Source organism: Brienomyrus brachyistius, chromosome 4, assembly GCF_023856365.1.
Source record: "Brienomyrus brachyistius isolate T26 chromosome 4, BBRACH_0.4, whole genome shotgun sequence".
NCBI classification, from domain to species: Eukaryota; Metazoa; Chordata; class Actinopteri; order Osteoglossiformes; family Mormyridae; genus Brienomyrus; species Brienomyrus brachyistius.
In genome coordinates, this window is record NC_064536.1 from 14,342,324 (window position 1) to 14,365,183 (window position 22,860).

The 22,860-nt window shown below is 42.0% G+C and overlaps 2 protein-coding genes across 3 annotated transcripts in view; one reads left to right on the plus strand and one right to left on the minus strand.

The window, feature by feature from the left end:
• Positions 1-279: 279 nt before the first annotated feature.
• The window catches only part of LOC125740206 (homeobox protein AKR-like), a 36,205-nt gene continuing 13,624 nt past the window's right edge, over positions 280-22,860 (plus strand). Inside the window, exons 1-4 of one of the 2 annotated variants that reach the window (XM_049011088.1) lie at positions 301-373; positions 942-1,174; positions 2,820-2,985; positions 7,564-7,670. The gene's annotated coding sequence lies outside the window, so the exon portion shown is untranslated. Of the gene's footprint in view, positions 374-941; positions 1,175-2,819; positions 2,986-7,563; positions 7,671-22,860 lie in introns of both variants that reach the window. The other variant, XM_049011089.1, reaches the window with a different exon arrangement.
• Positions 17,188-18,681, minus strand: ptf1a (pancreas associated transcription factor 1a). Its single transcript, XM_049011085.1, has 2 exons — positions 17,772-18,681; positions 17,188-17,654 (listed from the first exon to the last, which is right to left on the minus strand). The coding sequence occupies exons 1-2, from the start codon at positions 18,370-18,372 to the stop codon at positions 17,452-17,454; spliced, it is 804 nt and encodes a 267-aa protein (XP_048867042.1). The 5' UTR covers positions 18,373-18,681; the 3' UTR covers positions 17,188-17,451.

The following is a 22,860-nucleotide window of genomic DNA, read 5'->3' on the forward strand; positions in this document are numbered from 1 at the left end:
TTGTTCTTGCCGACAAATCAGCGTTTACTGCTCATATTCGGCGTGACTTCCCGTCTTATTTACAGCGTGGAGACTTTCGACGATGATGGAGTGTTGTGTTTTTGTTTGGCCATTCGCCCGGCTGCTGTTCTGTAGTGCAGTGGTAGCTGACAGTCTGTACTTGTTTTCTTGCGGTGAATGCTTCGCATTTCTGTCTGATTTCTGTCCACAGAGTATTTGTGCACCTCTGGGGCCCAAGGACGGCTGATCAAAGTGCTGTGCTGGCTGCCCATGACCATACAAACATTGACAGGGTCAATATGCTGCATTACCCCGTCTCTCTGCACTTCACAACAGTGTCACATAAACTCTTCCTGTCACGGGAATCATTGAGGTATATTCTATAAGTATTGTTGACTTCTGATTTCTTTTGCCTACTGTGTAAATTTAATGTCTGTGGCCTTGTACAAACACCTTAACGTACAGGAATGTTATTTTGCTTCTGTCACATGCCTGTAAGAAAGAAATGAGTATAAATAATTCTGAATCTCAAAAAAGCATGGTTGAAGTCAATCAGTACTCTACAGACATTGATTTAATTGCACAAACCCTATATGTAGTATTGACCAATCCAAGCGACTTCGAGATAATGTGGAGACCTAATGCATGGGCCCTGGTAAGACACACATAGTCTGGGAGTTGGAGATGCGGAATCCTTTCCCACCATCATAAGTCATTGGTCCAGCTGTTCTGACACCTTCCCATCAGTTCTGTAGTTCCAGCTGCCTCCATCTTCCTCGCTCACCCACATGCTGACAGGCACTCCTGGACTCTGAATTGCATATGTGGCGGGTGCAAAAAGCACCCCCCCCCCAGCCGCCCCCGAGGGAGGTGATGCTCTCTTTAATGGCCAGCCCACCCCCCCCTCATCTCCGCCCCTACATCTCCATTTGGGTCCCCAGCACAATGATCTGTCCACAACCACTCCCACCCTATTGATGCCCTCCTGACCTCCGGAGAAAACGTGGATGTCCGAGCCGACCCTGTCTACAGAGCCCGCCCCGTGACCGCCCGGGCCCTAAATCAACTAACAAGAGAGGGCCAGTGAAAGATGTCCAGGTCCCGATTGGACATGCCAGGAAAACAGGCCCTAACCAAACTCAGAGGCGGTTTATAAGAATGCCTTTTGTGACGGGTGAGTTGATGTAATGGGCCTGAACGCAAGGTTCTCCATTTAAATCATGTTTAAGGGGTCTTCTGGGGCGCATTCATTTCTCTGTGGCTGGTCAGTATCCCTGTGAACCGTCAATAAGGAGGTCAAGGCCGAAGCGTCAGGAGAGCCTCACAACGTACTCGCCATAAACCGGGAATCGGACCCTTTTGATACTGGGTTTCTAGCACTTTCTGCGATTTAATGAACCAGAATAAATGCCCTTTGTTATTTTATGGATTTTTGTTTCATTTATTTTGTTTTAATCATTTTCGTGTGACTGTTGAGTTGCATTGGGGATTCTAAGTGTGGGCTTGGCAGGATAGATATATAGGGGACCTGAAACGTCTCTGTGTAAAGTTCTGTGTACGACAGCACTGTTTTGTCACAATGTGGCACAAGGTCGCAGAGGTGCCATGAGACACAAGTCTCTTTCTATACCCATAATGCTTATGTGGCCCCTTTATCTTGTGCCTGCTGCAGACCCCTGTCCAGCTCAGAATGACGCTGTCGCTTTTATACATTCACACACAGGCGTCTGTGTGCTTTTTAATCTGGCTGAGAAAAAAAGGACAGACATATGGGATTTAAAGGGACCTAAAGACCAACAGCGGAAGCCTGACAGAAAGTGATCAGATGCTTTTTTTATCTCTGACCAATACCTTTAACCGCTATATAGAATACCACGCCACTAATACAAATAGTGAGTTGATATTTTTAACTTCATGCTAGAGAAGCTTGAGTGGCTGAGACTAATTTCCTCCCTTATTCTATACCCACTTATCATATTCAGGGATACAGGGGTGTAGAGCACAAGGCAGGAAACAACCCAGGGTGGGGCACCAACCCATCACAGGGCACACTCACACACCATTCACTCACAGGCACACACCTATAGGCGATTCGGTAACTCCAACCAGCCTCAGCTTTTTGGCCTGTGGGGAGGAGGAAAGCAGAGTAGCTAGAGGAAACACCACAACGACACGGGAAGAACATGCAAACTCCACTCACAAGGAAGCCATGGTAGAGACTTGAACCCAGGTCCTCTAGGTGCGAACCACTGCACCACCACCAGACCCCATTTATGACAGTTTATTTTATCAGGACAGCCATGCAATCCCATTGTAGTAACAAGGGCTGGCGTGGACCCAAACTGGAAGATCTGATCCAGCAAATCTGAGACCGCTTCCCCTAACAGCACATCATGGTGCTGGAGGATGATGGTGGAATAATCATCATCCTCCCTCGGTTTATCCCTCAGTATCCAGGTAAGGGTCTTAGTGCATGAAGATTCAGTAAAGTTAGCATTCGAAAATGGAAAACAAATTCTGATTGGCTCCTACAGTCCAAAGACCCAGACTCCAGACTCAGGCTACAGTATGCATCTGTGTGCTATGAAGTACTGGCTTCCCAACCAAGGTGTTTCCCGGCCTCATGGCCTGTGCTGCTAGAATCTAGAGTCTCCAGCTCGCCCATAAACCCTGAGTTGGTCGAATAGCTAAAAGATGGATGGATGGATTTTTGTTAAATCAAACAACCGCAAAACAGTTTATATAAGAGCTTTATACTGATCCCCTATTTCAAAACCATTTAGCATTTACAGGAAACAAAGTGTCTTTGTGCTGTGCAGCTCCCATCACCAGGAAGATGCCCAGGCTGCTGTGTTTCGGCCGTCGTGAGGGTCTGTCATCATGGAAACCAGCGCAGGTCCCCACAGAGAGGGTGCCACTTTCCGGAATCTGGACCCAGCAGGAATCAAGCTGTGTATCTGCGAACTGATCTTTGCACCACGAAAGGTAAAAGCTCCTTTGTTTTCACCTTGTTACATTAGAAGAAAATGAACACTTACGCCAAAGGTTCCTGCAGGTTTTAAAAGGCGCGAAGCCATTACTGCTATCAGATGCAGTGCATGGCAGCCCCACCTGGGTGTCGTGCATGCAAATGAGTCACGATTAAGCTCCTCCCCTCCACCGCATTTCCATGACAGACGCACGCGGCAACCCGACATAAGACATTAACAGGTGCAGGACCCTTAAGCTCTCCATCGCTGCCATGAATGGTCGGCGCCTTATGAATATTCATAGGTATTGGCCTGCCCACACCCGCCCCCCCCCCCCCTCCAGCTTTGTGCTCGCGTGCGTAATCTGTCTCAGATCGCGGTATTCATGCTGAAGTAGGGACTGAAAGGACAGGAAGTTAGTCTTTAAAAGAATAATGAGGTTGAAGATTGTGTTTTTATGAAAATAAGATGAAGGTACCTCTGAGGCTGATGCACAGACACTCGGCTCTGTTTTGAAGCCTGACGAAGACCCAGGATTACCTGAAATGGGACTTCACCTCAGAGACTTGCACTCAAACCTAGATGTTAAATTTAAATGCATTTCACACCTATTGCAAGTGCAATAAAATATCTCCATAGTGTGAGAAGGATGTGAGTGATGGGTGGAGTCCTGTAAAGAGGACAGGTGGAGGGAGTCTGAGTGAAGGTGGAGTGCTGTATAGAAGACAGGTGGTGGGAGTCTTAGGGAAGGTGGAGTCCTGTAAAGAAGACAGGTGGAGGGAGTCTGAGTGAATGTGGAGTCCTGTAAAGAGGACAGGTGGAGGGAGTCTGAGTGAAGGTGGAGTCCTGTATAGAAGACAGGTGGAGGGAGTCTTAGGGAAGGTGGAGTCCTGTAAAGAAGACAGGCAGAGGGAGTCTTAGGGATGGTGGAGTCCTGTAAAGAGGACAGGTGGATGGGAGTCTGAGTGTAGGTGGAGTCCTGTAAATAGAATAGGTGGAGGAAGTCTGAGTGAAGGTGGAGTCCTGTAAAGAGGACAGGTGGAGGGAGTCTGAGTGAAGGTGGAGTCCTGTATAGAAGACAGGTGGAGGGAGTCTTAGGGAAGGTGGAGTCCTGTAAAGAAGACAGGTGGAGGGAGTCTGAGTGAAGGTGGAGTCCTGCAAAGAGGACAGGTGGAGGGAGTCTGAGTGAAGGTGGAGTCCTGTAAAGAGGACAGGTGGAGGGAGTCTGAATGAAGGTGGAGTCCTGTAAAGAGGACAGGTGGAGGGAGTCTGAGTGAAGGTGTGAGTATGAGAGACTCATGTGAAGTGTAGCTGCTTTAATTGCCTTCAGTCTTTATAATGTCAGTACGTGTATTCTACTTTGTTATTTTAAAGTTGTCAGTTATCTGACAAATTAATATTCTATTTTCTGGAAAATGTGTCAGTGCTTGAAACTTTCTTGCTCAGTCTTAACTAAGGACCCATCATGTAGAAATCAGATCCTAATTCAATAACCTTTAGAAAGTACCAACTGAGTAGCAACAAAAAGCCACAGTTCTTAATGGCAAGAAAAATAAATCAATTTAAAAAATAATAATAATGCATGAAATGATGTTAAATACTGGATCTATGTCCATGTTAGCAAATGTAATTTCACTATATCCTATTCCTAATTGTAAAACTTTCCAATTAAACTATTTATTTTATAACATAATTAAAATATACTGTTTTACACATTGGCTGTTAATCCAACTCCTATTAAAGAATATGAACAATAAGGGGATTTTTGGATTAATTTGTCGGGACACAGCCCTGAAATCACAGACAGAGGCTTTCTGACTAAGCTTCTTTAATCTCTCTCTTTACCGTCTATTGACATTTTGATAATTAGGAACTTCACTAATGAGCTTAACGGACATAACTCAGATAACTAACCGGCAGTCTTAATTCCCTCTGTCAATATGGAAGCTCTGAGACAAAATTTCCGATGCACAGAGGCTAACAAATTAATCTGGTAGATTACACTGTTATCCCACTGAAATATTCAAACAATCCAATAATCAATGAGCAGTCAACAGTTGTCCTTTTCAACCCCCTACATTAATAAAATCCACTGTCTCTTTGTGAACCAGAATTTTATACAAATGATGATAAAACAACCTAAGCGTATTTTTGTACTGTTAGGCATCGAAACATTTTTATTTCTTACAGCTTTCCAGCTTGTTTTCATGACAATTTGAATGAATAAATGCACACGTTCACATTCAGAAACACACACACACATTTTTGTAATTATATCTTTGTGGGGACTCTCCATTCATTTCTATGGGGAAAACTCTAATCCCGACATGATGACCTTAACCCCTACCCAGCCCTAACCTTACCCATAAGCAACCAAACAAAATACAAGTCTTTCGATTTTTAGTTTTTTGATTGCATTCATGGATTTTAATAAAATTGAGGTTTATATTGTGGGGAGCTGAAAATTCCCCAAAATACAACCCCCCATCCCTCCACACAGAGAGATGAGCTCAGTGGATTTCACACACACATGTAACATCACAAGCTAGCCCAGTGATCACCTTCTGGCTGTAATTGAACGAGCTAAAGCTTTAGGCTAATTGAACAGTCACACTGAGAACAGTCACACTGAGGACAGTCGCACTGAGGGCAGTAGCACTGAAGACAGTCACACTGAGGACAGTCACACTGAGGACAGTCACACTGAGGGCAGTAGCACTGAAGACAGTCGAACTGATGACAGTGTCACTGAGGACAGCAGCACCTAGGACAGTCGCACTGAGGACAGTCACACTGAGGACAGTCGTACTGAGGACAGTCACACTGAGGACAGTCACACTGAGGACAATAGCACTGAGGACAGTGGAACTGATGACAGTGTCACTGAGGACAGCAGCACCTAGGACAGTCGCACTGAGGACAGTCGCAGTGAGGACAGTTGAACTGATGACAGTGTCACTGAGGACAGCAGCACCTAGGACAGTCGCACTGAGGACAGTCGCAGTGAGGACAGTTGAACTGATGACAGTGTCACTGAGGACAGCAGCACCCAGGACAGTAGCACTGAGGACAGTAGCACTGAGGACAGGTTTTGACTAAAGAGTTAGCATGGAGGGTCTTCGCTGTCCCACGTGGTGTCTGATACCCGTGCGAGGGTAGCCGGTGTTAGGGAGCTGGCATGGTCACTGGACAGCTAGAGGAGATGACTTCTGCAACATCAGGTTACCCCCCTCCCCCCAGCCCACAGCATGGGAATAGAGCTGATATATCGCTCTTGACACCCATTAACTGAACAACGCCAGATAAGGTGCTGACTTTTGTCTTAACTTCTGGAAAGAGATCTGCAAACACTGTAGTCAGATGCCAGGCTGGGTCCATCCATCCGGTGAGCCAGAAACCTATGCTGGCCTAGTTGATTGTGCATTTAAGATCTAAATCTTTAAAAAAAAATGCAAATGAGAAAAAACATCTTGAATTCTCCAGTCTCTGTTAGATGCATTAAAACATTTGCACGTCGTGTCATAATTCTCTTCATCAGAAAAAAAAATACCTAATGGTACAATGGTACAAAATGCTACAGACAAGGACTTGAGAATATATTTTCTTCTGCTTCATTTCATTGTTTGTTTAAAAGCTGTTTTCAAGGTGCACATTAACCAATAAAAGGTTTGCCTTTTATCTGTTATTGAACGCTTGCTTAAACAATCAGTGTTCAAATGCGACTTTTTCCACATGGCAAGGCGGCGCGGAAGGACAAAGTCGGCGAGCGAACAAAGAATCATAGCGGGATAAAGCGCGAGACCCGCCGCAATGTAGGGGCGTAATAAATAGCATTCGTTTCTTTCCCCTGCCTCGTCAGTGAGTCTGTCTGGCTCATACACAGCGACTACAGAGCTACGTGAAAGAGGCGTATACAAGTCCAAGCCCACCGCATTAAACCGAAAAAAAAAAAAAAAAACCTATCTTTATTCATGGTAACTTATCAGTCTCAATTAATCAAGAGGAACAATAGGAATTGTGATGTGTTTAGGTGACCCCGAGAGCTGGGGGGTCATCGACGGGCCAGCTCTGTGCTCTGCGCTAGTCCTGTGCTGCGGCCGGCCGGGCTGTGCTTTCCGTCGAGTCCGTTTAGCTTTTTTTTTTTTCTTTTTGGGTGTAAAATGTTTACGGCAAGAACGGGGGGGGGGGGGGGGGGGGAGAGAAAAATATAGAAAGAAAGCCAATGGAGGACAAACACAAAGGCCTTTCAGCGTCGCGACGGAGAGTCGAGAGCGAAGTCCCCTCCTTCTTAGATAAGCATGTCCTCTATACCCCTGTGTGAATGGCTTTGTGCTCCCTATTCCTCGGCGGCTAAAAAGGGGTAACCACTGGTTTGATTCGGTTATACGGTTTGGTTAAGTTCCCCACCCACCGCCTTGGGGTCTATGGAGGGTGCGTGACCTGTTTAGAATCGCCCGGGGAAATGTCATGTCGCCCCTCCCACGGAGGAGTATCCACATTCATTTGATTGGTATAAAAAATGATTGGGGATGGTTAAATCACCGCCTTCCCGTCGCAGTTTATAGCACTTAACAGAAATGCGCATTGTTTTCAGGGAAAACACGGAGGATCACAATCCCCCAGGGGCCGCTTACCTGTGTAACGACACTGCGCCAGACCTTCCCAAATGCTGACCTCCAGGTCGTCGTTTCAGAAGAACCGGTAAATTTGTCAAGCTGAACATCCGCGAACTGCGTTGCGATCTTGTTTTTGTGTTGCGAATATATATTCTGTTTTAATTTGCTTGACAGATTAACTATCCTGAGATCCAAAATACACGAAGGAAATCCTCACAATCTGATTTATTTTTTGTTTTCTTTATTTTCTGTATTGCAATTTAGTATTTTTTTATATATATATATATATATTTTAAAACGACTAAAAAATCAAGTCAATCTGATCCGCGGTGAAAGTCACCGTGTGGCTTGTTAAATTAACGGCACCCTCTGGTCAGGTAGATCACCCTTAACACTTTCCATTTGATCCGGAAGCTCGTCAGGCCCGAGGTGGAAGGAGAAACATGGAGGGGGCGGGGGGGGGGGACTGGTTAATTTACCGCAGAATCCAAGCGAGCATCTGACTGAGCGTGAATGCGATAAGGCAGACCGAACTGGGCCCCGGACAGTGCCGGTGCATTGTGGGGACACGACAGGCCGCAGCCTTGCACGCCGCCAGCGAAACATTCCAGAATGTTATTTAGTTCTCCGTCTGTCTGAGGCCTCACAAAAACAGAGGAATTCCAGCCTTCCCGAGATGCGCTCAATGGCTCTGTGGCTATACTAACAATGAATGTTTATGTCTTTAATTCATGTGGCCTGTAACTGTTTCCCCCATTTGAGATGGGTGGGGGTGGGGGTGGGGGGGGGTTATACATTTCCAGTGGTGTCAAACACACAGTTATTTGGTCTCTGACAGTAACATATAATGAGCGCATTGAAGATCACAAGTGACTCATAATTACATTTTCTCATCCCAAAGAGGCTTCATTCAAAGACTTTCAGGAATGCTTTCTTGTTTCACATGCCCCCCCCATGTTTATTTTGGTATTCAAAATAATCTCTGAATCTGGGCGGAGAGAAAAACTGCCAGCACACATGCGACTTGAACCATATGACCCTTGGCGACAAGCCTATAATCAATTAACAATTTCAGATCAAATATCTGTCAATTATGAATAATGTTCATTGGAGTAAGATTTGCGCATTTTGCTAGGCCATCACTCGGTCAATAGCGATGATGTGACTCTGCCATAATTCTTCTTTGTTTTTAAACTGTGCTTTTTTTGTTCAGGTAGTTGGCTAATTTTATATTCCACTCCAGTGCTGTGTAAAACACTGCTGTCTGTCGTCAGTGCTGTTGCCATAGAAACTTCCCTCAGGTGTCAAACATTTTTACCTTTAAATGTCTTTGAGGGGTGGGGGGATTGGGAGGGAGGGAAGGGGGACGCTTGCAACTTAGTTTGTAAAACAACATAAAAAGGATTTTTTTTTAACTGCAGAAATTAATTGGTTTCATTGCCTGCCCGATCAATGGGACTAGCTGGTGCGCTGGATTCCTGCGGAGTTTCAGCAGGGAGGGTTAATCAAAGTGAGGGCTGGGCATCGTCCCAGCCCTGGCTGTCAGCCACCCCAACCAATCACCCCAACATATAGCCATACCATGCAGAATCACTTTCTGTTCCTGCTTTTCTGCTCGCCTCTGGCCCGCGTTCAGCTCCACGCTCCATCCTCCAGCAGCCACACCGGTTGCGGCGTTGCGCTTAGCGGTAGATAACCAAGGCAAACGGCCCCCTCGCCCCTCCCCAGCTCGTTCCAGCGCTCCCTCGTTACGTGAAGAATAAGAGTCGCTTAGAAAAACAACACTCGGAAAATCCAACGACTTTGACTTCAGATACGTCTGCCTGTTGAATAAGATGGATCTGCAAGGATCGTTAACTTCATTGCTGAATATAAAAACTCATATTTTCTTACAATCCAGAATAAGGTAAATTTAAATATATTTGTTAGAAAATATTTACTTATTTATAGGCATTAAATGTTGTTTTGTTTTCGTACAATTCATCTCTCCCTTCTCTGTTGCAAACCATTGCTTTCATATCGCTCGCACAGCACTTCAAAAATAAAAAAAACGACAGATGAATTGGAGAGATAAGTATCTCACGGAAACAAGCGTATTAATCACCATAACTTGAATTTATTCCCTTTGGTGAAAATGTTTGTTGCTGCTTAACTCGCAGCTGCATTTGTCTTGCAAATACGTCCCCGCTGAGAAATGGATATAATAGTAGAAAGAGATCCGCTGGACAGCAATGAAGTTCATGCCAGAGAGTAGACGCTGGGTCCGTTGCATGGATTGCCTTTTGAGTATATTAAAACGAGACCTGGTGAAAAATGATGCATGCTTTTACCATTCAGAAACCTGGCAACTAAAAAAAACTTTAAGCTTAATCTTTTGGAACAAAGGCGCGAGCACATTTAGCTTGGTTGCAACGAGGTGCATGCCCCGACGTCCATTACTTGCATCATTTAAACATATTGTACCGAAATAGTTTTGGGGAAAATACCGGGATAAAAGAGAATGGACTGCTTTGATCCACGCGCTGGGATCCCGGCTTCCGAGTGCGCGCGTTCCGACCGCGAGGCGTTATTCACTTCCAGCGAGACACACTTACAAGACCATTGAAAGAAATTAGCATATTTGTAATTTATCACATTTTTGTTCAACTTTTTTCTCTGGAAGGTAAAAAGTAGACTGAATAAAAACAGATCAATCATCAAAGAAGCGTTAGCTATACAATTCACAGTTTTCTTAGACTGAAAAAGGGGGAAAGCACGTTTATCAAATTCGTTTCTGTTTGATACAAAAAAAGTTCTACAAATGTGGAACAAATCTGATTCCACCATACTACTAGGCTTTATATCAAGTGTCACTGAAATAACCAAATACACGGTTTTTAGTCTTTGAGAGTGAAACTTTGTACTGGAAGAAAATATTAATGCAGACATTATTTTGTACTTTGCATGCTATAAATTTTAGAATGGCCTGTTCCTTTTTGGTGTTGATCATTAAATAGCATCACTTTCCCGTGTTGTCTTTGCAAAATTCAACATTGACAAAAAAAACAAGACTATTTGTTTCCACATATTGCTCCGAAGTGGTTCGTGTTATTATTTAAAAAAGGGACGTCGAGAACAAATAAGGACATTTTATATTTACAAATATATTTTAGATGAAAATGAAGTGCGTCAATAATTTAGATCTAAATGTATTAACAAGTATATATTATCCGAACACCAGACTCGTTTTATGATAATACTAAAAGTTTGTCTCTTGAATGGAATTGTGTTCCCGACTGGGAAAATCCGTCTGATCGCTGAATCCCAGGGGATAGCAATGAGGGCGTTAATAAAAGGACTGTAATAATTCATATAGGGCACGCAAAAGCTGGACACAATACCTCTCATATTAAGCGCGATATTCTTCCTTTTTGGAGCCGAACAAAGATCATAGCACGACGTCTTTATGGCTAATTCAGTCAAAGGCCTGATGCTTATTCTCCCGCAGAAAGGTCAGTGTCGCTGTGTTTGGTCCACCGAGGGGGTGTTTTCACGGGGGCGGCAAAGCCAGCTGTCCCTGTCACACTCCGACTGTTGGGAGAACGCACACTGTGCATGGTTGTTAGAACCATTCTACACCTGCAAAATATACCGATTCCGACACTTCTGCGCGGTTTTTCTCATTTTGTTCAGGCATTTAAACTACTAAAAGTAACGCGATATTAGGGAACTGCCTAGAAGATACCAATGTCTGAGTTTTATGGACCTGAATAAATTCAAATGCCGTAAAAAGCAAATATTAGTCTTTGGGTCATCGTGAAAATTAAAAATTTTAGTCTAAAATATGGAAAATGCATCCATTTGTCATACCGAAAGCACAAGTACTTATAGGTACACACCCACGCTATTCATTAATACTAGAATTTACATATAATATATCACCGCAAACTCCATGTCACGTTGTTATGTTAAAGGGAAAGTTCGATTTTGGTGAGGTATGGCAGAACCAGAATCCCTTGCTGTCTAACACCAATTACCTAAGGATGAAGAGAATGTTGTGTAAATAAAAAATAATGAATTCAATAGATCTAATTAATTATGCGTGACCACTTAAATCGTTTAGCAAGCTGTAAATCATTCTATCGATATTTTATCTTTTTTGCAAATAAATAAATAACTTTTAGGGTAGCTGATAATTTAAATGGCTCGTATTCCAGTCGCTGACTTGCGTCCTGGTCAATGAGATAACAGAGTAAGTGATTGTAAATCAGTGAATAATTTCCCCTCATTAAGCGTTGATGGGTCAAAGTTGAATAATTAAGTCGCGCGTCCCATTAAAACGCCCAGGCTTGTCTTTTACGCACCACCGCAGATAAACCCCTAGTAAATCTTCTACCTTTATGCGGATAGTGAAACAGAAATCGTTCTTTAATATTAATTAAATCTCTTGTTTCAATAAAACGATACATCTAATTTTGTGAGCAGTGCATAGCATTTGTAAACGTAACTCTTTTTCAGCACCGTCGACTGAATTCTTACATTTGCAAAAGAATTCTCCAAAACTATCGAAATAATTGTTTTTTCTGAACTGTTGCATGTCGGCATTTTTCGGAAACTAAGATTTGGAAAAGGACCAAGACCAGCACTGATGATGTTTTTTTCCTTGGATCCACCCGGTCTCAACGCAAACCGGCAGCCGAACGCCTTCCGCGCGCAGCACCGCCAGTTCTACGTGCTTCTTCCATGGACACGTCAATGCGCAAAAATAGACGCCGTTTTGGGGATATTGGTTTAACGTTCGTAAGACAAAGCTTGCAATCATTAAGTCAATTATTCGTGTCCTACAATCAATGAGGACTATGCACGTCAAGTCTATGTAATTCAGTGGCTTTGATTGTGTTAATTTGACAATATTTCTTCGTTTAAAAATCTGGTACGCATGCGCGCCTTCGTCCACTTGTAAGTCTCGAGTTTGGCAAACTTTCATCAAGTTGAGTATCTCGCAGTACGACGGGGTTGTCGTCTGGGGGTGCGTCTTGAATGCAAGCGACTGGTGTCTTAGCACCATATGTCCAATGAATACAGCCGTGGGGACTTAATAAAGGTAAAACGTAGTCTTTTAAAGTTGGAAAGGGTCCTTTATTTGATTTAGATGGAGTACTTGCGCAAAAACCAAAGCGCGCTTTGGTATTGACTCGCCCTTTCTTTCTGAAGCGTAGCGGCCACCACGTAGCGTGTTTCATTATGGCATAAGCTTTTCATCAATCTGCTTTGTTCTGAATGAAAGTAATGCTGTGAATTAAAGAAATGACAATATTTTCTATCAGCTTGAAGGTCCAAGAGAAGAGCCCTTGAGCTTGGCAAAAATCAGGCAAATCATTCATCATGTCACCCCGCACCTGTGGTCTTGGCATTCAAAGTATACAAACCTATTCCTATTAACCTTAATTATTCAAAAACTACACAATGGTTGAAATAGAGCAGGTTGAAGTCTGTTTATTGGTCGTAAATGTTTTTCTGAAGATCTCCTAAAGCCCTTTGTTTGGTGGGCGCCGAGTCTGCCCTCTTTCTTTCAGCCAGGAGTAGCCTTGGACTTTTCAGTTTTCAATCGTAACATCTGCTTAATCGTACGAATCAAAATATGGAGACACAAAACATATGTAATGGTCGATTTGTTAAATCTTGGTAATGAGTTATTAACAAGCAAAAACAATGGAGCCGGATGGTGAGAGCCGTATGGTAACGGAGTCACTTCATGAAACTCCTTACGTTTCCTTTCTTGATAAATAGGACTAAGGTCTGAACGCCAGGTGAAAGCGAGGGAATCAGTGTCTTTAAAAGCCAGAACTAAGACTTTTTTTTTCCTGTGTGAAAAATTAGAGGACATAAATTTAATTGGTCGATAAGGATGCAGCAGTGGGCTTGAACCTAATTGCCTGTAGATTTAGCCAAGAATACAAAACACTACTGCGGCTGTTTGCTCGCTCATATTAGCGCTTTCACTCCAAGTGTATCAGTGAAAATGTGTTTTATTATAACAAACGTCATGCCTTACAGTTCCCATATTGTGTAAAGACAATGGTTAATGGTACATTAAAGACAAGAAAACCATGCCAACACGTCTTGGAGACGTTGTAAGGGCCTCTCGCTTTGCTTGTTTTAAGCAGCTGCAGTCCAGGACCCAGAAGCACACAAAGAATAAGTTCGAAATACCAGGTGCATCCTAGAGAAGCACGACGGGGATGGATATGTTACAGCTCAGGACATGAGCGCAGCAATAAAGATATCATTTGGATTGTTGGGCGCTTCCATGCCGTGTAAAACAGACTCCCGGCCAGGCTGTTCTCAGGCGGAAAACACTTACCCTCCCTCGCTGTCCCCGCAAGCCAGAATCTCCCTGAGCCAAACCCGAACACCTGTTGGCCGGGCCTTGCACCCCGTCGTGGGAATCCTCTCCTTTTAATAATACCAGATAAGTAAAAATATATATTTCCGTGGCCATTCCCACAAGCCGCAGAAATTCTAGGCCCGGAGGGGATTTACCCACGAGGTTTAACCGGGGACACTTAATTGGTACTGGTTAAACCACACAGCTGGTGCTCGATGCCACAGCACAGTTAAATTAATGAAAATGTGGCGAATTCCTGGATTTACAGACCCTCGTTTTTGAGCGCCATAATCCCAGTATAAGCATATTTAATACTTATGAGAATCATGTCGAGCGTCGTTCCCAGTGCTTAACGTACGCTTAATGCGCATCGCAGATCAATACGTAAAACTACAGATTCATCTTCATTTTCATTTTTAACAGGGATTCTTGAACGTTTGAGATATATATTACTTGCTTCAGACGTTTTATAGAGCAAGTCCTTGTTGGTTTAGTGTAGTTATTTGTACTTTTTATTTTATTATGCAAATCTTAATGGCTTTCATAATAATAAACAGCAATAATAATAATTATTATTAATAATAATGATATTTTCCTACTTTCTCATTTCATAGATTCTCATTTCTAATATTTTAGTTATTAAGTAACTTTGCGGGTGATTTGTATATTATGCTTAAAACATGCTTATCCAAGATGATAGGCACAAGAACAAGTAGTCTATATAAAGCGCAATGCAATAACAATGAAACAAAAGTGCAATGCAATACAGGGCTTTAATATTACAAGCACAGCATTTTTGATGATTATTCTCTTGCTTAATAACGCGCCTGATACGCTGCTATCCAATACGATCTCTTTCGGACGTGACTGTAAACTGTAGCTGCAATTAACATGTTAGCATTATATTTATAGTAATTATCTCATTAATTAAAGATATAAAGCTTAATTTCTAAGTGCTCAGCGCTGCACGTGTCCGCATTTAAATACATATGAAACAAGCGCACAGAGATGCATCTCTCATTGATTTTTGTGACTATATGTAGGCCATATGATTATGTCGTTACCCTGTGAAAATCTGGAGCCTCCCGAATAGTGAGCTGAAAGTTCTCCCGAAAAGTGCACGGTGATTAGATGTTGGTTGAATAGTTGTCATTCATTGCTGCCCACATGCTGCTGTTTTGAATGCCCCTGCAAAGCATTTAGAGACCATAAACTTGCTTTGCACGCCAAAGGTTTTCGCTCCGTCTGCAACAGGTAGTCTAGTTGGTTTACGTATTATTTTCAGGCTAGCATGCTGAATTCGAAGCGTCTCAATAACAGCCACGATCCCATATTGAGAAGGAGCTTGGCAAAGTAGGAAAAAAAGAGTTTAACAGAGTAGGGGAACGGAATAAAACCTGTCAGGCATTAAATGGTACGCTTTAAACACTTGCCAAGCGCAAGCGCCACAGTGACAAGATAGAGACTCAGTCGTTTCACTCCGTATGCCTTTCCCTTCCGCTTGATCGGTACTAGACCAAAGGATGTTACGGAGCATTGTGTCTTATGCGCACAAAACCCCACCGCTCCGCTGCTCTCAATAGCCGTAGGTCCCAATAAACAATGATAGCAGTTTGTTTTATTGTACTCTGCCACCAAATCAAATGGAAATGTTGCCCCTACAAAACAGACGAAGCCACTACAAGACTTCCAAGATCCTTTATTAGGTTAAAGTCTGACTTTCTAACATTTGACTTTATAATGAATGTAATGAGATTACATGGTTTCTTGTGTCACGTCTACTATGCGGATCCTTTAGCTTTTAATGAGGTGCTAATGTATGGCGAAATTGAATCACGCCGGTTATTCGCAAAAGTTTTTTTTTTTGTCGGATAATAAACATTTGAAGCTGTTGGCAGAAATATGATAACGAAGGAAAAAAAAGATAAATTCTTCACGTGAAATCGTCCAAGTAAAAACAAAAAATCTTAAAATTCACTTGTGATTGATGAAGGAAAAGCGAACATCAGAATATTACATTTAACGTATAGTAGTAATAATAATAATAATAATAATAATAATAATTATTATTATTATTATTATTATTATTAACAAGAATAATAATAATAATAGGCCTACTAAAAATACCTTTAATTTCCGGATCCAGTCCGCTCTGGAGTTTTGTCTCAGCAAACGCGTCTGCTGCTTTTCTCGTGCACATGTGGACATGTATGTACAGGCATCTGCTGTTGCAGACCCTACCTCTTAATAACCACGGGAGCTGACGTAGGAACAGCATGACGAGCGGGAGGACAGAAGCCGATACCACGGGAAAATTTGATTCTGGAGCACCTGCAGACTGGCTATTCCTACAGCATGAGTACGCAGAGCTCAGGTCCCAGTTCACTCAAACCAACACGTGCTCCTTCCGAAAGAATGCGTCCGGGTGACTTATAATTGCCTTTACTGTTACGTGAAATCAAATAAAAACCAGTTCAACTGAAATCACCATTAAATAGTAGGTCATGACAATTTTATTTGATCAAGGTCTTAGTAATAGCTCGGTATTTCGTATCATTTTATGATTTCAATATAGCAGAGGTAGGCTATGTTGTTGTAATATTACAGTCCTATGAGGAACAGCAGCAAGCTCTACGCTTCTTAGTAGTTTACACTTAAAATTACATTTCAAAATCAATCGAAATACATTCTAATTAGATAAAATCAGGAACTACTAGGTAAAGGAACTGCATTTTTATTTCGTCACCAGCGTGTCTTTGACGTCACTAATTGAACAAACTGGAATTTTTTCCGCATAGAAATCTACTCTTTAGTTTTATAAGTTTAGTCAAATACCAGCGAAATTTCTCCTGTCTTTACGCGCAAATTGTATTTCCTATTTTAAATTCATAATCAGGATCCCTTTATTTATAGCATAACTGATCCGTCATGCACGGAGCGCCATGTTCAGAAGACGTTCATAAGACGTTACACTGTAGCTTCTGCTTATATTAGTGCAGTGTGGGTTGCCAGTGAGCGTTAATCATATCTGAAGAAGGGGATATTTTAATCCTTCCCACTAGGTGAGGATTTCGTCTTATTACTGTAAATTATGACTGTAATGTATGTGACAGGAGCAGTGACCAGTCGTAAGGACGGATATTATGGATTGTATTCAAAAAATAACTGCAACTAGTACCATAATTTTTTTTTATTTATAAAGTCGAAAAAATAAATTATTTCACATTTTGTTCAATTTAATATAAATACTTTATGCATATAACAATTAAGTTAAACGATATATTACTCAGTAATTAAAGCAATTAAATACATATTTCATCATGATTCTGTTACACGCTTTGATTGCCATTCTTTTCACCATTCAAACCGGGTAGTTTTCAAATATAAATATAAATATGCAAATACAACACAATAGATATAATGGCATTAACACTTCCAGTACATCCATATAATAATGGCGTTCAGACACACAAATGCTCCGCATTTATAAATTACAGACTTATGAAATAAAGTCAAATGGAGGCTCATTCTCTATGTTGTTTAGAGAAGATTTCAAGTTTAACTTTCGTGGATCCTCCGGTGTCCAAACTTTTGCGGTCCGGATGATGTTCTGCTCCTTTAACTGTTTCTCGTCAGTCCAGGAAAGAGAGTGTCCCGCGAGCGGTGGCAGCCCGTAGTCTGGATCATTCGGGGACGGAGATCCTGAGCAAGGAGACAGTTTGGGAGACACCGATTACATTGACGTTTTGTGGTCATTGTGGGTTTTTATTGCAGTTTACTGTCATTGATATCTGAATTACCAGGTTAAAATTAACTTACTTGTTCCCCTGTGGCAGATAATAACCTTCTTGGGTTGACTGGACACATCACTGTTGGGATTTCGGATAGGCATGTCGGACTGCACGAGCTCCGCGAGAAAGTTAATGTAACCTATCGCTAAACGTAGGGTGTCGACTTTCGATAGGCGCTTCTCATACGGCAGCGTGGGGATGTGAGACCGCAGCCCTTCGAAAGCGTCGTTGATGGACTGCATCCTCCGTCGCTCGCGGACATTGGCGGCCTGCCGCAACTGTTGCATCTCCGCCTCCGACCTCATGCGTCTCCGCCTCTTCATCAGCAGACCCTCGCCCCTCATCTGCGGGGAGAGCTCGGATATGCTGTCGCCGCAGCCGTAGGAAAGGGTCGACGAGGAGGACGAGAAGGAAAAGTTGCCAACATCACAGTAGTCCCCATCATGCACTATCCTGCTGTCCTTGTAGTAATCTTGGATCTGACTAGTGAGGAAGTCCACGTCGTCGTCCAAGAATTCGTCTGTGTCCAAATGGTCTCGGGAGGACTGATCTGTAAAAAAATCATCTTCATTGAAATAAGGGGAGGAAAAGGAGTCCAACCCCGTGAATTGATCTAGCACAGTGTCCATTTTTGTGGTTGTTTTCCTGTTGCCCAGTAACAGCACTTGTTTGCTCCGTGCCCTGTCTCTGGATATTCAGGAGTGGCTTCAGCTGAAGGCTGGCACGCGAGGACTCTTATAACTACATCCATAGTCGCGTGCCATTAACCAGAAGCGCCAGCCAATCGCCTTCAAGTTTCCGTGGCACTCCTCGTTGAGGTTGCACACCTAGAGATCGTGGCCCCAGTCTACTCCCCACCCCCCTTTGATACAACATGAAAAAGGAGGCAGGATGCTAAGTGGCCAATGAAACCATTTTAAGCTCGCGTTTTGGATCGTTCCTTTTGTGCGTCCCTTTACTCGGCCTTAACCTTTTACGCAGTCACTTTTGTATGCGCGAGTTTGTCGTAGATTTAAAACTCAACAATAGTTTCGTTTGTTTTAAAAAGGTGTAGTTTTTAATAACTTAATACTAGTTTCATTTAGCATGGATATACATCGCCAGTTGCAGTTTGAACTTGACAAAAATGTGTGTGAATTTCCTCTACAACACCAACCGTATTTAAACCACACATAACTGTTTATTATCGACATATTTATTACACTTTGAGTTTTTCCAAGAAATTTGTTTGTGAACTCTATGTCCTTGGCATAATATATATATATATATATATATATATATATATATATATATATATATATATATATATATATATATATAGACACACAAAATTAAGCATTTAGACATTATTAGTAGATGTATTAAAATTCACATTTTGTTCGATGTTTTTTTTTTTTGCAACGGCGCTCTTTATTCTTAATATAATGATTCATAAACAGTCAGTACGGCAGGTGCGTCAGCAGCGCGTCATCCTCGGAATACATCCCTGACGTCACCACATAAATAATCCCCCCACCTCCAATAGTATCTCGTTATCTGAATTGCGACTTTATTTTATTTTGCATAAGGCAGGGACGTCAAATGTTGCTACCGAGGATGTGACATATTTAACATAAATACGAGGCCAAGAATATGCGTGGATTACACCTTAAGGTGATTTTGTGTGCCCTGATAGACAGTACTACCCATACTTGATTAATCTATTTTTTTAATGCAATGGATGCTCAGAAGGCTCGCCCTCTCGATCTCTTCCGATAAATAACAGACCATGTTGGTGCTTTGGTGGAAAACCTGTGGCTCCAAAGGGCCCAATTAACTATCTGGGCGCCTAATCACTTTTGAACCGTTTCTTTTTTTTTTTTTTACTTATGGATCCATACAATGTAACACAAACATTTGTGTAAGAGCACCGTCGCTGAAAGGAGTCCCTTATTTAAGGAAGAGAGACATCGGAGAAAGGGGCCAGCTCATCAATCATAGGTTTTACGCCGCAGTTCTGAACGACTGTGTTGCTGCAGTGGACACTCGCCTGTTCACGCGACAATCAGCAAAGAATAAGAGACTACTTTAGGGACAAAGCCGGGGCGGTCCTTGCCTTTCAATGACGGCTACTTTCAGCCACCGTGAACGACTAATTTATGACAATAAGGTGTCTCTATTTTTAAAAACGCTGAAAGGGCCACATCATAAAACAGCCACAAAACATATTGAGTCAGGGCACTTCCACGGATCAAAGGTTCGGCCTGATTAAGATATCTAGCTGTTAGGATTTATTTTTAGGTCGAGTACCGAGCGGGAAAAAATACGTACAAGGAGATACAGAAAACATTTAAGTGAAAAACTCGAAATCACTCGAAGAAAACTATTTATTTGAAACATTTTATAAATGTCTATCAAATAGGTCTGAGCTAACGCTTCGACCTGAGATAATTCAACTGGGTTGAATTTGCGCTAGTTAATTAGGCTGTTTGTACATGTTCCACCCTGTTCCTGTAGGACCTGATTTGATTGATTTACAATTGATTGAGTGACAATTTACTTTTCTGCGGACGGTAATGGAAATCGTGTTGACATTTTGATGCCGTGCTTTGGGTGTATAGTGTATACTCTATTACACTCACTTCATGCACCGGCAGAAAAAAGATTTATTATGACGAAGATATCGCAAGATGTAGAGAAACGCCAGAGTTATATTTACTGTCACGTATTTAAATAAACGTTATGATTTTAAAATTTTATATATATATATATATATATATATAAATTTTACATTGAGTAAGATGCTAGATTATTTAACAAATATTATATGGTTTTAAATAAGGAGATGACATTCAAGATAAATTTTTAGCCTAGAAAATCTATGGATTACACCTTAGACAGAGATCTGTGTGACCTTTGTTTTACTCTGACTATTTTTTTTCCTTGGTAGTTTAAAATATGCGGGCAGTTAGCGACTTCCGATTTCACTTATAATGTTTTTCGTCTCTGGCTTAATCGATACACTTCAGTCAAGCACTGAGGGCTGCAAGAGCGTGAATAAGAACACAGAAAGCCAGCATCAATTTACTTTATATAAACAGTAATCATTGCATATTGAAAGTCTTGACTGGTGCCTCGTGCCTCGAGGTTGCGGGAATCAGTCCTCGAGAAGAAAACAAGAATAAATGTACCCGAGGACTTGACGACAGGCCCTTCACTGCGGTGCGCATGGTTATATTATAATGGAGCTGGTATCTGCATTAAGGCAGGGTGGCCTCACAGTGGTCGCCAAAGAGGTCGTATGTCAGGCACCTCAAAACAAATTACGCTGGTACCTGAGATTCTAACTGGTAGGAATCTATAAACAATCCTCATTCACTCGCATTCAAAATGAGACGGAGGGGGTCACTTTGTTTGGGAAAGATAAAAAAAAAAAACGTTCATGGATATTTCACCCCGGCGCAAGCTGCACTGCGAAGGACAATCCGTGGGAATCCCAACACTTGCGCTTTTGCGACAGTCAATGAGACCCATTGCACATAATAAATGGGCTATGTTGATTAGCTGCTTGTACAGCAAACGCGCGTGTGCTTCTCAAACGTTTTGCAGAACAAGTTTCTTTACATTTTGCTCGCACTTGGCAGTTCATTTTCAAAGGCATTTACTAGTGTTTCTACATCCACTGACATTTTTACTACATGCTTCTTCTAGCGCGTGAAGGACATGTCAAAAATAACACATATTACTTAATAAATAGGCAAATAAACTTAAAAGTACATAGCGGAAATCCTTAGTACAATAGGTGAGAGTCATCTTTAGTGCGATGTTGTACAGAATAATTTATGATTATATGTAATTAATTGCAAAATCACAATTGCAGGTGGCACCTGCGCGAAGTAACTTAATTCTTGGATGTAACAGTATCTTCTATAGACCTACACCTGTTGTTTGTAATGTTACCTGGAAGTTGAATCAATTCACAAAACTGGGAAATCCATACACCTGAATAATGGAGAATTAAAACAATAGCAACAACAAAACTAATAGTAATAATAATAATAATAATAATAATAATAATAATAGGTGAACAAAGACAAGGAAACAAAGAAAGGCGTAGTATTTGTCTACAGGGAATGTTAAAAATCAACGATATTTTCATGCATTGGTAGCTGTGAAATTCTTGAGCATCCTTGTAACCAAATGAAAGGAAGCACCTGCGTGATTGGCTGTCAGACCACAGATAGGCAGGAGACTGGTACCTGAATCCTGCCTGGTCGTTTTGCGGGAGAGTCTTTCAACTGGTTCGCGGCAGGCAGAAGCGTGACCATTAACTTCCTACAATGAATTTACGGATGGCACATATTTCAGCGCGTGCATTCGCCGCAGAGCGACAGCTGACCATGGGAAAACCAACAGTTGGGCTTCCTGAACAAACGGTACAATGGTGAACATTATAAATGAGATGTCCTGTCCTTGCGTATAGTCACGGCAAATTAAAAGTCATGGCATAGACCGGTGGAGAAGGTCTCTACAGTTCAACAGACATTTAGAAATGGGTCCACTTGCTAAGATTTAAATAAGAAACATTAAACGGTCACATAATATAAACGAAAATGTCTCTACATGTTAGACATTTTCGACGGTACGGGATATTTTCTATAAAAAAACACCAAGCGCGTGTTAGTTATGCAATACATTTGGGTTATTTTATTAAAATAAAACATCAAAATGCGATTACAAATTATGATTAGGCTATTAAAACTTTGCAAGGTTTCATTATTGTATCCTTGTGTAAACATTTTAATGGTTTTAAAAAGTTCGTTTTGTTGTAAGGTTAATATGAATTGGTGGCAATTATGCTAATATTCATCAATGAGTGTCCCACCAGATAAATTATTATTGGGTCTGTCGAGGGCCAAGTGCGCATAAATAGCTGCACTTTAAAACACAGCACGCTTTAAGTAGCTTTCCCCCATTCGCACGCGCTTTCTTTCATTGCCCATTTTAGTGACCTGGTACCTGAATTGCTTGCTGGTAAAGTGCCATTGACGACCCGAGCGCAGTGTTTTCATGGCCTGACTGAAGAGGTCAGAGTGTCAGCACTGTCTGGCAGCGCGAGCTGCGCAACACTGGGAGCT